This window comes from Miscanthus floridulus, chromosome 18, assembly GCF_019320115.1.
Source record: "Miscanthus floridulus cultivar M001 chromosome 18, ASM1932011v1, whole genome shotgun sequence".
NCBI classification, from domain to species: domain Eukaryota; kingdom Viridiplantae; phylum Streptophyta; class Magnoliopsida; order Poales; family Poaceae; genus Miscanthus; species Miscanthus floridulus.
Window position 1 is genome coordinate 84,038,204 of NC_089597.1, and position 14,175 is coordinate 84,052,378.

The following is a 14,175-nucleotide window of genomic DNA, read 5'->3' on the forward strand; positions in this document are numbered from 1 at the left end:
CGTGTCTACCGTTAGAAACAAATTTTTCCTAAGTTTGTAAGGACGTACGGAACGAGCATGCATCATGTTAAATTACCATTCACATAACTACATGGTTCCTCCCCTTATAAAATTCTTACTCGGTTATGTAACTCTTATCCATTATGGCATTGTCTCACAAAAGGGTACATGTTGATGGTGTAGATGGCACGCACCAAGCAGACTGCTCGCAAGTCCACCAGAGGCAGAGCTCCTAGCCGTCAGCTTGCTCCACGTACCCGTCAATGTCACACGTTCCTTGGAGAGTTTGGGATGCCTACACTCTTGTGGAGAGTGCTCAGCTATGTAGGTTATCCTGATGGAATGGAACACCGCTACTTCTGGGCGAATGAGCGGTTGGGAGAAGGTCTCTTAGTTACTGTGGAGGCCGTTGTTCGTCCCCGAGGTGACGATTCTGAGTGGACAGGTTGGTGTTATGAGTCGACTGGTAGGACTGCTGAAGAAGCAGCTGGTAGGGCAGCCTTTGGGATCCTGAGGGATATCATGGATCGTTTTCCTCAGGAGCTGGCAGCCGCTTTGGTTGGAGTCTTTCCAAGAGGTAATCCCTCCACTGACTCATGGAAGTAGGCAAGGGGAAGATCTTTGGAGATTGGTGCCATGGAAGGGCAGAACAGCGATAACCCTGCCATGAGCGCCATGTTCGCAATGATGAGAGTGTTAGATGGAGTTGAAGGTAGCCTTAGACGTGTGTCTGGTGCTCTTGGTCATGCCCATGAAGACCGACGTCAGCTTCAGAGGGAGCACGACGCCGAGATTGAGAGGCTCACTGAAGAAATGACTCGGTTAACTCACCAACGGAATGCAGCCTGGTCCAGGGAAGATGTCCTGAGAGCTCGATAGTTTGAGCTGGGACAGCAGCTGGCCAATGCGGAAGAATACAACGATAATCTGCATGAAGAGGTTCATCTACTGAACAATCAGCTCCACCCTTATGTCCCACCTGGAGCCGCAGAAATGGATCTAGAAGGGTACGAGGAAGAAGAAGTGGAGCCTGAAGAAGAAGTAGAACCTGAGGAAGGAAATGATTCTGTGTCTGACCTCGATAGTGATCATGATGAGGATTAGATCGCTTAGCACTTAGTAGAAGGACTAATGTATCACCTTTATTCATGTAATGGACCTGTAGTTTGAAGTTGGCATTTATAACCAGACTATCGTGTAATGTTGATTAATTGCACATTTGGATGAACATCAATGCAATTCCAGTTCTTTGTCGGTAATCACGCTTTAAATTTGCATGCGTTATGAGCATGATAAGTGGTCAAATTGGTGATGTCATGTTGCGAGAATGAATTATTATGCCTCTATTTTTATTGTGATTTTGAGAATTTTCTCCAGTAATTTCAGTTTGGCATGAGTACAAAATTCCTCTGCAATCTCTTGACCTCAACCAATAATCGCTTATTGTTGCAACTTCGCAGATGACGCGCACCTGTGCAGGAGCTAGTAGCAGCCAGGATGGCAACCAGGATGACTTGCCACCCCCACCGCCACCGTCTGCTCAGGAATTCTTTACCTAGTTCCTAGGGAGCCAAAGGACAATGGAGGAAGCTTTGCGCCTCATCGCACAAAACACTGCTCGTGGCCACCCACAGCAACCAGGGGCCGAGCCAAATCAGCACAGTTCATTCAAGGAGTTTCTGGACACGAAGCCTTCGATCTTTAAGGTGGCTGAGGAACCATTGTAGGCCGATGAGTGGCTAAATACCATCGAACAGAAATTTCGTCTGCTAAGGGTCACAGAGCACCTGAAAGCAGAATATGCTTCTCATCAATTACAAGGACCAGCAGGAATCTGGTGGACACACTTCCTGTTGTCTCTGCCTACTAATGCGAGAGTGACCTGGGATCAGTTCAAGCTGGCTTTTAGGGGACACCATATTCCCCTGGGCCTAATGCGCATGAAAGCAGCCGAATTTATGAGGCTCACTCAGGGAACAAAGTCACTCACAGAATATATGCACGCATTCAACAACTTGTCAAGATATGCTCCAAGTTTTGTGGATACTGAAGAGAAAAAGATTGAGAGTTTCAAGCGAGGGTTGGGTACCAAATTAATGAAGACTATGGCAAATTCTAGATGTGCCACGTATAATGAGTTTATTAGTGATGCCTTGACCCAAGAAAACCACAACAACATGCATGTAGTTGCTAAAGGTCGCAAGAGGGCATATGAGGCCGGTGCATCAGGATCTTTCCAGTCGAAAGCGCCTATCACCGCTAGGCCACAATTCCATCCACCTGCACCCAAGTTTAGGCCTCCACCACCGAAAGCTCAGAATAATAGGCCACAGAAACCATTCTGTAAGGCGTTCACTATTGCCTTACCAAAAGGAAATGGCAATCAGGACAGCTCCACCGGATTCAGAAGTAATCAACCTTGTTTCAACTGCAACCAACTGGGTCATTGGTCCAAGGAGTGCCCCCACCCCAAGAGGAATAGCAACCCAAATCAGAACAATCAGAGGTAGGTGAACGCCAGGGCACGTTAGGGACAAGTGCATTATACCGCTGTGGAGGAAGTGCCCACCGGAGAAGTTGTCACGGCTGGTATGTTTCTCGTCAACAAGCATCCCGCTGTTGTTTTATTTGACTCCGGAGCTTCTCATTCATTTATGAGTCAAGCATTTGCATCTAGACATGATCAAGAAATTATAGAAGTAAGTAAAGGGGGTTTTAACATAAGTTCAGCAGGGGGAACTGTTACTACCAAAAAGATAGTAAAAAATGTACTCATCTTGATACAAGGGAGGGAGTACACAACAGATTTGATAATATTGCCGGGGTTGTCGATAAGTGTAATCTTAGGCATGAATTGGATGAAGGATCATGGTGTTCTTATTGACACTAGCACCCGCACTATTATGTTGAGAGAACCCACGGGAGGGAATGCTTTTCTAGTCCCACTCTCCCGTGATTTCAAACCCCAACATTTAGCCTGTGCTATCCAAACCACCACCATATGTGATATCCCCATGGTTTGTGAGTTTCCGGATGTATTTCCAGAGGAATTACCAGGTCTACCACCAGATAGGGACGTGGAATTTAAGATTGAATTAGTGCCAGGTACCGCACCCATATCCAGAAGGCCATATAGAATGCCACCCAATGAGTTAGCAGAACTTAAAGTTCAATTGCAAGATCTATTGGACAAAGGTCTTATCCAACCTAGCTCATCTCCGTGGGGATGCCCAGCATTGTTTGTGAAAAAGAAGGATAAGTCACTGAGAATGTGTGTAGATTACAGACCACTCAATGCTGTGACCATCAAGAACAAATATCCATTGCCCCGTATTGACATCTTGTTCGATCAGCTAGCGAAGGCAAAGGTATTCTCCAAAATTGACTTGAGATCAGGTTACCATCAGATAAAGATTAGACCGGAGGATATACCTAAAACTGCTTTCTCTACTAGGTACGGCTTATACGAGTATTTGGTTATGTCTTTCAGACTAACAAATGCCCCAGCCTATTTCATGTACCTAATGAACTCGGTATTCATGCCCGAACTTGATAAGTTCGTGGTCGTGTTTATCGATGACATATTGATTTATTCAGAAAATGAGTCAGATCATGAAGAGCATCTGAGGATTGTCCTATCCAGATTGAGGGAGCATAAGCTATATGCCAAGTTTAGCAAATGTGAATTTTGGATGAGCAAAGTACCTTTCTTAGGTCACATTTTATCAAGAGATGGAATCTTAGTAGACCCATCAAAAGTACAAGAGGTCATGGATTGGAAAGCCCCAACTTCGGTCCATGAAGTTCAGAGTTTCCTGGGGTTAGCAGGATACTATCGTCGGTTTATTCCAGATTTCTCAAAAATAGCTAAGCCTATGACCAGACTACTTTAGAAAGATGAGAAATACAAATGGACACCAGAATGTGAAACAGCTTTTCACACCCTCAGAACTTTGTTGACTACAGCACCTGTGCTAGCACAACCAGACATTGAAAAGCCTTTTGATGTATTTTGTGATGCATCAGGAATAGGTTTGGGATGTGTGCTTATGCAAGAAGGGAGAGTAATTGCATATGCCTCTCGGCAATTGAGGAAACATGAAGTCAACTACCCTACACATGATTTGGAACTAGCAGCCGTTGTCCATGCATTAAAGATATGGAGACATTACTTGTTGGGCAATGTATGTCATATCTATACTAATCATAAAAGCCTCAAGTATATCTTTACCCAGCCAGAACTGAACATGAGACAACGTAGATGGCTGGAATTGATTAAGGACTATAATTTGGAAGTGCATTACCATCCGGGTAAAGCTAATGTAGTAGCCGATGCACTTAGTCGGAAGTCCCATTGCAACACTATGGAAGCACTATTGGAAGATGGATTCAACTTGCTACATCCTGCCGTACTCCACAATATCACAATCAGTTGTTCGCTTGAGGGCAAAATCATAGAGCTACAGCAGACAGATGTAGGAATAAGTCACATCAAGAGAAAAATGCAAGAGCAAGAAACCAAATAATTTAGATTGGACAAAAGAGGTGTATTATGGTTTGAGGATCGGCTAGTGGTGCCAAAAGACCGTGAGCTAAGGAATCAAATCTTAGAAGAAGCTCACTCGTCCAAATTGTCTATCCACCCGGGTAGTAGTAAAATGTATCAAGATCTAAAAACCCGTTTTTGGTGGACTAAGATGAAGAAAGAGATCGCAGCCTATGTTGCTAGGTGTGATAACTGCAGTAGAGTGAAAGCCGTCCATATGAAAACCGCTGGATTACTTCAGCCATTACCTATTCTAGGATGGAAATGGGAGGAAATCAGTATGGACTTTATCACAGGCCTTCCAACAACGCCACAAGGTCACGATTCAATCTGGGTCATTGTTGATCGTCTTACCAAGTCAGCACACTTTATACCCGTGAACACGCGGTATATAGTTGGGAAATACACTGAGATATATGTTTCCCAGATCGTGAGATTGCATGGAGTACCTAGGACCATAATCTCAGATAGAGGACCACAGTTCATAGCTCGTTTCTGGGAGCACTTACACCAGGCTTTAGGAACCAAGCTAATCAGAAGTTCAGCTTATCATCCGCAAACTTCAGGACAAACAGAGCGAGTGAACCGAATCCTAGAAGATTTACTTAGAGCTTGTGTCATATCTTCAAAAGGTTCATGGGAGAAATGGTTACCTTTAGCTGAATTCTCCTATAACAACAGTTATCAAGCGAGTATCAAAATGGCTCCATTTGAAGCCTTGTATGGCAGAAAGTGCAGAACTCCATTGAATTGGATTGAGCCCGGTGAAAGGAGATACTTTGGTATTGATTTTGTCAATGAAGCCGAAGAACAAGTACGTATCATCCAACAGCACATGAAGGCAGCTCAGTCAAGACAGAAGAGTTATGCCGACAGGAGAAGAAGACCACTAACTTTTGAAGTGGGTGACTATGTATACTTGAGAGTATCACCCATGAAAGGTGTGAAAAGATTTGGAATGAAAAAGAAGCTTTCACCAAGATATGTAGGGCCGTACAAAATTTTGGAACGAAAAGGAAATGTTGCGTATAAGCTACAACTACCACCAGAGATGAGTACAATCTTTGATGTGTTCCATGTTTCTCAGCTAAAGAAATGTCTTCGAGTACCTGAAGAAGCGATTGCACCCACCAACGTGCAGCTTCAATCGGATTTGACCTATGAAGAAAAGCCAATTAGAGTATTAGAAGAGATGGAGAGAGTGACAAGGAGTAAGATTATTAAGTCCTATAAGGTGGTGTGGAACAATCATAGTGAACAAGATGCTACATGGGAAAGAGAAGATTATCTGCGAGAAGTTTATCCCGCCTTTTTCCAAGAATGGTAGGTCTTGCAAATCTTGGGATGAGATTTTTATAAGGGGAGGGGCTGTAACACCTCGGGTGTTAGCCTTGCATAACTTGACTTGCATAACATGAGCATGGGCATCAAGCATTCATAAATCATCATTTACAATTGAAACATTTGATCGAAACATATGAAACATTGCTTGTTATCTCGTGTTTCTTGGAGCATATGCATATGATCTTGTACAAATGAATGCAAGTGGGTAATGCTAGTCACTAAAACACCTTAGCTACACTTAGGTTAACAAAAGGAACCTTGTTCATGAAGGCCACATTTCATAATCAAGCACTTAAGTGATATTTCATGTGTTGACCTGGATAGCTCTATGAGTGACCACTGCATAAAATGATTGGATGGCCTTGCAAGTTGCTCAAACATGCTTAGGATATCATCATGAACAACTTTGGTATTTAAGGCTAGGGCTAGTTTGGTCATTTAGCCATGGTTTGAGTATGTATCATGATTTCAAAGTGACATGTTTGACTAAAGTTGAACTAGGTGTTAGGGACCTTGCATGGAGGAGTTTACTAAAGCAAAGTTGTAGTGTTTGACATAAGGAACAACTTTTATTTTTGGGTCAGGGACTGATTTAGCTTCTAACATGCTTGAATGGGTCCCACAAAAACCAGCAAAACCCAGCTTTCAACACTTAAAAATTTTCTAAGTGGTGGATTGACTGACAGCCGGACAAGCCAACATTGATCATGATATTACATTGTTTCGGTTGCGATTTAGCACAAGTTCACTGAAAGAGAGTTGTAGATGGTATATCGGTCTACAAGTTCTATTTTTATGGTTTACGCAATAGAGCTATGGATTAGCAGCTAAATGAACATCAAAACGCGCTGTCAGGCATCGCGCTCCTTGTCTGAATCAACTGAACCGCAAACATTCAGTGGCCGACCGCCATTAGGCCATGGCCACCGCGTGGAGGAGAAACGGCCACGCGTCGCCTCTGCTCTGCCCAGCCAGGCCACGACGCGCCCGAGCGCGCCTTCATCACGCCAGCGCCCGCCCGCACTCAGCCGCGCTCCCATTTCACTTCTGGCGTCCTTTCTTCCTCGCTGCAGCAGCCGCCGAGCGCCCGCAGCTCCGCCGTCGCCATAGCCGCGCATAGCTCGCACCTAGCCACTCCAGCACCACCACCATAGCTCCACCGTCACCCCAGCGACCCACTGCTTCCTCCCGTGCCCGCTGACTGAGCTCGGTAAGCCCCAGTGCCGTGCGAATGCTCACCGGAGCTCCACCGCGAGCCCCGTCATCGTGGCCGGAGCGCCATAGTCCACCTCTCCATGCGTTAGCTAGTGCGTCGAGTGCGTCTTAGGTAGTATATGCTCGTCCGAGCTTGAGCTTACTTCGCTGTGGCCTCCTCCGACGTGTCGCCGTCGTTCCGCCCCGCCGTGCCGCCATTGTAGCCACCGTAGTCGCTAGCTCCGACGAGAAGGCCACCCACGTAGCTCAATCAATGCGCCAGGTCACCTAGGTCATGCCGTGATGATGTCACCGCCACCGAGTTCGCCGTCGGCGAGCTCTGGCCACGCCAGCGCTGTGCAGCGCCGCTGCCCTGTTTCGTGTCACTGACGCGTGGGGTCCCCTGACCAGCGGGTCCCACCGGTCAGCGACAGCAGTGTTGTAGGCTAGTTCAAATATTCTAGTTTTTGATTTGTTTTGTGAATTTTGTATCTTCAGTTTGGTAGCTCGTAAAATTGTGAAATAAATATGGTTGTGTTCCTTAGGAAGTGTAGTATTTAGGAAAAATATGTTCTTGTCTTCAACAGTAGAAATTTCTGAAGATTTAAATAATGATTTGTGATGTGCTTTTGAATATATTCAAATTTGTTTATTTTATATCTAGAGTTCTTGTGCTCCAAAAATTATGACATTTTTGTGGTAAGCTAGTCTTAGCATATGTGAACTCTGGTAAAAATTTGAGGACCAGTGCATGTGTAGATCTATAGTTATAGATTTTTCTTTTATAAATAGTTGATCCTTGCATAATTTTTTATAAATTAATTATGAGTCCAAAATTCATGAAATTTATTGGAGGTAATACTAGTACCATATGGATGTTATGAAAAATAAGAAATCTGTTGCTTGACACTTTTCAATAGGATTTTTCATTTATGCTATTTCAAGCCTTGCTTCCTTATCATTTTTGTATAGAATGTTCTACTTAGTAAAATGACATGAAATTTTTATAGTAGTCCTTTTATAGCATTAGTAAGGCACTATAAATTTTTGAGAATTTATGAAGTAAATCTGATATATGTTTATTATTTAACCTAGATATCTAAATAAAATAATAAAGGCATTTAAATAAATAGTTTGGACTTTACCATTATATTATCTTAACTGTATTTGGTATGCTTAAACTGGTAGTAGAGTCTATGTTGTCAAATTTTGAATGATTACATGAAGTAGAAGTATTATTACTTTACATTGCATGTTAAATAGTTTCCAGACTGATTCTAGAGTGTGATGAGTTGCATATTGAAACTGATGTGTACTGTAAAAATGGTTAATAACAAAGTTGTAGAGAATTTGATAAGCTTTCCAGAAAGTCCTGGATCACTGATTTTGGATTTGTAGAACTCCAATTATGAGTGAAACAAGTAGCTACTGTTTGTGGCATAATCGATGCATTGTAGAAGTAGTTAAGTAATAATCGAGAAGAGATATGCACCTACTCAAACAACGTGATGCACTTGTTAACATATATGCATTCGTAATACTTATACCATACTCATACATCTAGGATCGGAGGAAGAGATCACGTTGCTGGAATTCGAAGAAGCAGAGGAAGGGAACCCACAGGAGGATCCGCAAGCCGTAGCTCCCGAAGGCGTGGAGCAGAAACCTGAAGAGCTTCCGGAGTGTCCTGACCATCGCCCTACTTCCTTTTTGCGAGGCAAGCCCTGGAGCATTATAAGTCTCCCAGTATTTTACAAATGTTTACTTACGTATTTATGATTGATGCATTAGGTTATAAGAGTTGAATGAAACCACTTGATGCATGTACATTCCTTGTCCAGATATTACACCTTTAACCGGTATAGGTCTAGGATCGAATATATATGCTTAGCCATGCTTAGACCGGTGGAAGTCGGGTGATGTCCTGTCACCTGCGAGATATAGGTGGATACCGGAGCACGGTTGGCTATATCTGCTATCGTGGAACAGAACCATGGGGTAAAAGTAAATTGAGACCGGACGGGAAGTTGATAGAGAAGCGACAAGACATGGAGGTCTTGGGTGTGGATTTATCCCCATCTGTGTCGATTAAGGACCGTACCGTTGTTGGCGCTTCTGACAAGATTGAACGCATGCCTCTCACTTAGCTGGCCGGATAACTCGTTCCGACCACGAAACCGAGTAATTCAACTCAGGCCAGGAACCGTTCTATTGTGCGCTCCTTCTAGGGAACGATCAGACTGAGCCCAAGGGCAGGCTTGGCCTGAGCATCCTGGCATATGGTGTTCCAGATTGTGTGGCGCGGTATGGACCCACGAAATGTGTACCTGAGTTGTACCAAAGGTGACCTAAGACTATCATGGCTGGTAGATCTGGGTTTGTGTTAGGAATAAATTCCCAGTTGGTTGAAATCGATTCGAATCGCCGTCTCTCCCGGATAGTGAGAAACTTGGCTAGTCCCAACATCGTAGTAACTATATTATGAAACATGATGGTTCAGATGAATATGGAATTACAATACCTGCTATGGTTACTATTGTATGCTTCTAAATGATATACCACATGTTTGGCACAGGATAGTTGCTAATCTAGAAATGGATAGTTATAATTAACTTGATAAAGGAATCATAATTGTACAACGGGTAAATTGCCTTTTACGCAAAATGTTGTCAAGTTACGTCCACTTATACAGCCTTGCATAATCCTTGGAGTCATTTTATTTCTGGTTCATGACGGGTAAGTCTAGCTGAGTACCTTCTTGTACTCAGGGTTTATTTTCCCATTGTTGCAGATGGCACTGTGTATCATGGTTATTGCAAGAGTTGCTTCTATCCCGCTGTGGATGAGGAGTAAGCCTTGGGCAGGCTTCTTTAGTAATTCCTATCTTTGCTTTTGTGGACCGTGATCTGGCTTGGCACTGTATCAAACTATGTTGGAAACTTTATCTTCGAACTTATTTGCTTTCGCTTTATTTATCAAACTGGGTTTGTAATAACTTTTATTCGTACTCTAATGATGAAAAGTATCTGTGAACTTTATGTAACATGTGGCATGTATGTTGAATCCTGTACGATCTTGGTTGTTGTAAATCATTTATCGAGACCCGTCGTGGTACTCGACGGACTACTAGGTTTATATGGGTTCAAGTATGACAGTGCGACCGCTTACGGATTGCCATTGTACTTGTATTCTTATAAATTGGTCGGTTCTGCGACAGAGGACCCCTTGATTGGCTTTCCTTTATTCTAGCCATTCCCTTGATTGGCTTCCCTTTATTCTAGCCACTTCCTAAACCGAGCCCTGCGCTGGTGCCTGCCGCGGTGACCGTGGTGGCCGCGTCGCCCTGGCGCGCTGCTGCACGCCTGGCATCCCGGGCCCTTCTATTCTTGGCATATGTGTGTCCCCACATGACATCTCTCCCCCGTCGAGGAGCAGCTCGTCCTCGAGCTGGATGTCCGGATACTTGGCGGTGAAGGCCTCGACGTCTTCCCATGTAGCCGATGTAGCCGACTCGCCCTTCCACCGGACAAGGACCTGGCGCACGCCGCGGCCAATCGTGCCTGCACGGCCCACTCCGGCTCTGGAACTAACGCACCATGGTGGATGGGGGGTAGTGGTGGTGGAGCATCCGGTGGCGGCCCGCGGAACTTCTTGAGGAGGCCGATGTGGAACACATCGTGCAGCCGAGCGCGAGGCGGAAGGGCCAAGCAGATAGCGACGTCATTGATGAGTTCGACGACGCGGTAGGGCCCGAAGTAGCATGACTTGAGCTTGCCAATGATGGCCTAGGGAATGGACGATGCTGCTCGCTGACAAAGATGAAGGAGGGCCCAATCGCCCACCTGATATGCGACATGACGATGGAGCTTGTCATAGTGCTTCTTCTGGACTGCCTGTGCCTGCTCCAGGCGATAACGGATGTCCGCCAGGAACTCGTCACGCTCCTCCATGTTCCTGGCGATGGCGGCCACCCGTGTGTCCCCTGGCTCATAAGACTGGATGGTCGGAGGATCACGCCCGTAGACGACGCAGAACGGCGTGTCCCACAGCGAGGACTGGTAGGCGGTGTTGTAGACATACTCCGCCCATGGCAACCAGCGTAGCCAATGTCTAGGGCGATCGCCGGTGAGGCAGCGTAGGTACATGACGATGACGCGGTTGGCAGCTTCTGACTGGCCATCGGACTGAGGGTGGAAAGTTGATGTCATGTGGAGCTTGGCGCCCATCAGGCGCATGAGCTCTCGCTAGAACGTCGAGGTGAAGACTGGATTGTGGTCAGACACCATGGACTGGGGAACGCCGTGAAGCCGCACAATGTCGGTGAAGAAGGCTTGCGTGATGGACTCGGCAGAGTACATGTGCGCTAGGGGAATAAAGTGGCAGTACTTGCTGAACCTGTCCACCACCGTCAAGGATGACGGACTTGCCACGAACGCGCGGCAATGCCTCCACGAAGTCGAGCGCGATGTCCGTCTAGACACCCTGGGGTACTGGCAGGGGAAGGAGCGGGTGGAGGTGCTCCGATTTGTACCTTTGACATGTCACGCACGAGCGCACGAGGACCTGCATCAGCTGTCGCATGTTAGGAAAATGAAAGTCACGGCGGAGGCGATGTAGTGTGCGTTGGACCCCTTCATGCCTGTCCTCGTGCACGACCACCATGATCTCCTGGACGAGCGGTGACATCGGGGGAATGTAGAGGCGGCCACCGAACTGGACCATGCCATCGACGAGCGTCCATGGTGCGTCGTGGGAGCCTACACGGAGCTCGTCCCATATGGCAATGAGGGCAGGGTTGGTGTCCTGCGCTTGATGGAGGCGCATGATGAAGTCAAAACGTGGGGCGGAGATGGCGAAAATGACCCCCTCGTCCGTGTCGTGGTGAGACAAGGCGTCCGCCACCACGTTCGCCGCGCCCAGTTTGTACTCGACGGAGAAGTCGAAGCCCAACAGCTTCCCTACCCAGTGGTGCTGGGGAATCATGGCGAGATGCTGATCCAACAGGTACTTGAGGCTGTAATGATCTGTCTTGACAAGGAATCAGTAGCCCCAGAGGTACGGTCGCCAGTGCTGTATGGCATGGACGAGGCAGATGAGCTCCCGCTCATAGGCGGTGTGGGAGCGATGGCGTGGCACGATGGGGCGGCTGAAGAACACAATCAGGTGCGCGTCCTGGATGAGCACTGCACCAAACCCATGCGAAGAAGCATCGCATTCCACGACAAAGTCCTTGGTGAAGTCTGGCATCGCCAGGATCGGGGCCAAGGTGACCGCCGCCTTAAGCACGTCGAAGCCCACGGCGGCTGCGTCGGTCCAGGAGAACCCTTCCTTCTTGAGGAGGGCGGTCAGCGGCGTGGCGATGGAGCCGAAATTATGGACGAATTTGTGGTAGTACCCGGCCAAGCCGAGGAAACCACGAACTACCTGCGCTGAACGGGGCACCGACCAGTCATGGATGGCCTGCACCTTGGCCGGATCCATGGCGACACCCACCTTAGAGATGACATGACCGAGATATGAAATGGAGGTGACGCCGAAGGCGCACTTCACCCGCTTGATGAAGAGGTGGTGCTGGCGCAGCGTGGAGAGGACGGCGCGGAGGTAGCGAAGGTGGTCGGCCCATGTCTTGTTGTATATCAAAATGTCATCAAAGAAGATAAGGACAAACCAACGGAGGAAGGGGCGTAGGATGTCATTCATGAGCGCCTAGAATGTCGCTGGGGCGTTGCACAGCCCGAATGGCATAACCAAGAACTCGTAGAGGCCCTCGTGTGTACGGAACGGTGTCTTGTGGACATCACTCGGCCGCATGCGAACTTGGTGGTACCCGGAGCGAAGGTCTAGCTTGGAGAAGAATCGGGCATCGTGGAGTTCATCGAGCAGTTCGTCCACTACGGGAATGGGGAACACGTCCTTGACGGTGAGGGCATTCAGGGCGCAGTAGTCAACGCAGAAGCGCCAGGATCCCTCCGCCTTCCTGATGAGGAGGACTGGCGAAGAAAACACCGACGCGCTGCTGCAGATGATGCCCTGCTCCAACATGGCGGCGCATTGCCGTTCCAATTCGTCCTTGGGGGACGCAGGGTACCGGTACAGCCGGACCACCACCGGCTGCGCGCCCGGCTTGAGGACGATGTTGTGGTCGCGGGCACGCGGAGGCGGAAGCCCCTGGGGCTCAGCGAAGACGTCCCCGAAGGATGCCAGCAGTTCGTCCAGGAGGGACTCGCTGGCTATCGTGGTGCGGACGCCTGGCGTGCTGGTTGCCGCCACGCCCGTCTAGCACACGGCGCGCCCCTGACACTAGAAAGACATCTTCCACGCGCTGAAGTCCTAGAGCACCGGCCCCAAGGTCGCCAGCCACTGCATGCTGAGGACCAGGTCGTACCCAGCGAGTGGCATCATGAAGAGATCGACACGGAACGTGTCGTTGTCGATGGTGAGCGGTGCCTGCCGAATGACACCAGGGCAGGAGACGCGCTCGCCATTCGCCACGGTCGCCGTGAGGCGTGGGCGACGCTGCAGAGGCAGCTCGGTACGGAGGGCCGCGTCCTCGGCTATGGAAGTTGTGTGTGGATCCTGAGTCGAGGAGCGCGGTGAAGACGGCAGCACCCATGGCCACCTAGATCTGCATGGTGTCACTGAAGGACACCCTAGCGATCGCGTTGAGGGAGAAGTGCAGGGTCTCCTCCATGGTGGCGTCTTCAGCAGCAGTGGCCATGTCGTCGGTGTCGTCCTCGATGACGCTGTCGAGGAGGAACAGTCGTTTGCAGACCCGATTATGCCCGCGACCGAACTTTTCATCGTAGTTGTAGTAGAGACTGAGGCGACGACGCTCTTCCTGTTCTGCCTGAGTCAGCCGCCGAACTAGTCGGCCCTCCACGGTGATTGTGGCCAGCGCGGCCTTGTCCGCCTTGTCTGCCGGGGGCACCGGTAGGGCGAGTCGTGGTGCAGGCACTTGCAGGAGTGGCCGATCGCGCGGGGGGACACGTGCGGCGGGCGCGACGTAGCTGTTCCGCAAGTCGATCTTGCGGCCGAGGCTCATGGCCGCCACCAGCGACTGGGGATTGTGGATCTCCACATCATGGCTGAGT

The 14,175-nt window shown here is 48.2% G+C and overlaps 1 protein-coding gene across 1 annotated transcript; it reads right to left on the bottom strand.

Moving 5' to 3' along the window:
- Window positions 1–12,124: 12,124 nt before the first annotated feature.
- On the bottom strand, window positions 12,125–12,784 carry LOC136524111 (uncharacterized mitochondrial protein AtMg00860-like). Its single transcript, XM_066517579.1, has one exon. The coding sequence runs from the start codon at window positions 12,782–12,784 to the stop codon at window positions 12,125–12,127; it is 660 nt and encodes a 219-aa protein (XP_066373676.1).
- Window positions 12,785–14,175: the final 1,391 nt, after the last annotated feature.

Coding starts and splice junctions, on each gene's coding strand:
- LOC136524111 (XM_066517579.1), bottom strand. CDS start 12,784: ATGAATGACATCCTACGCCCCTTCCTCCGTTGGTTTGTCCTTATCTTC.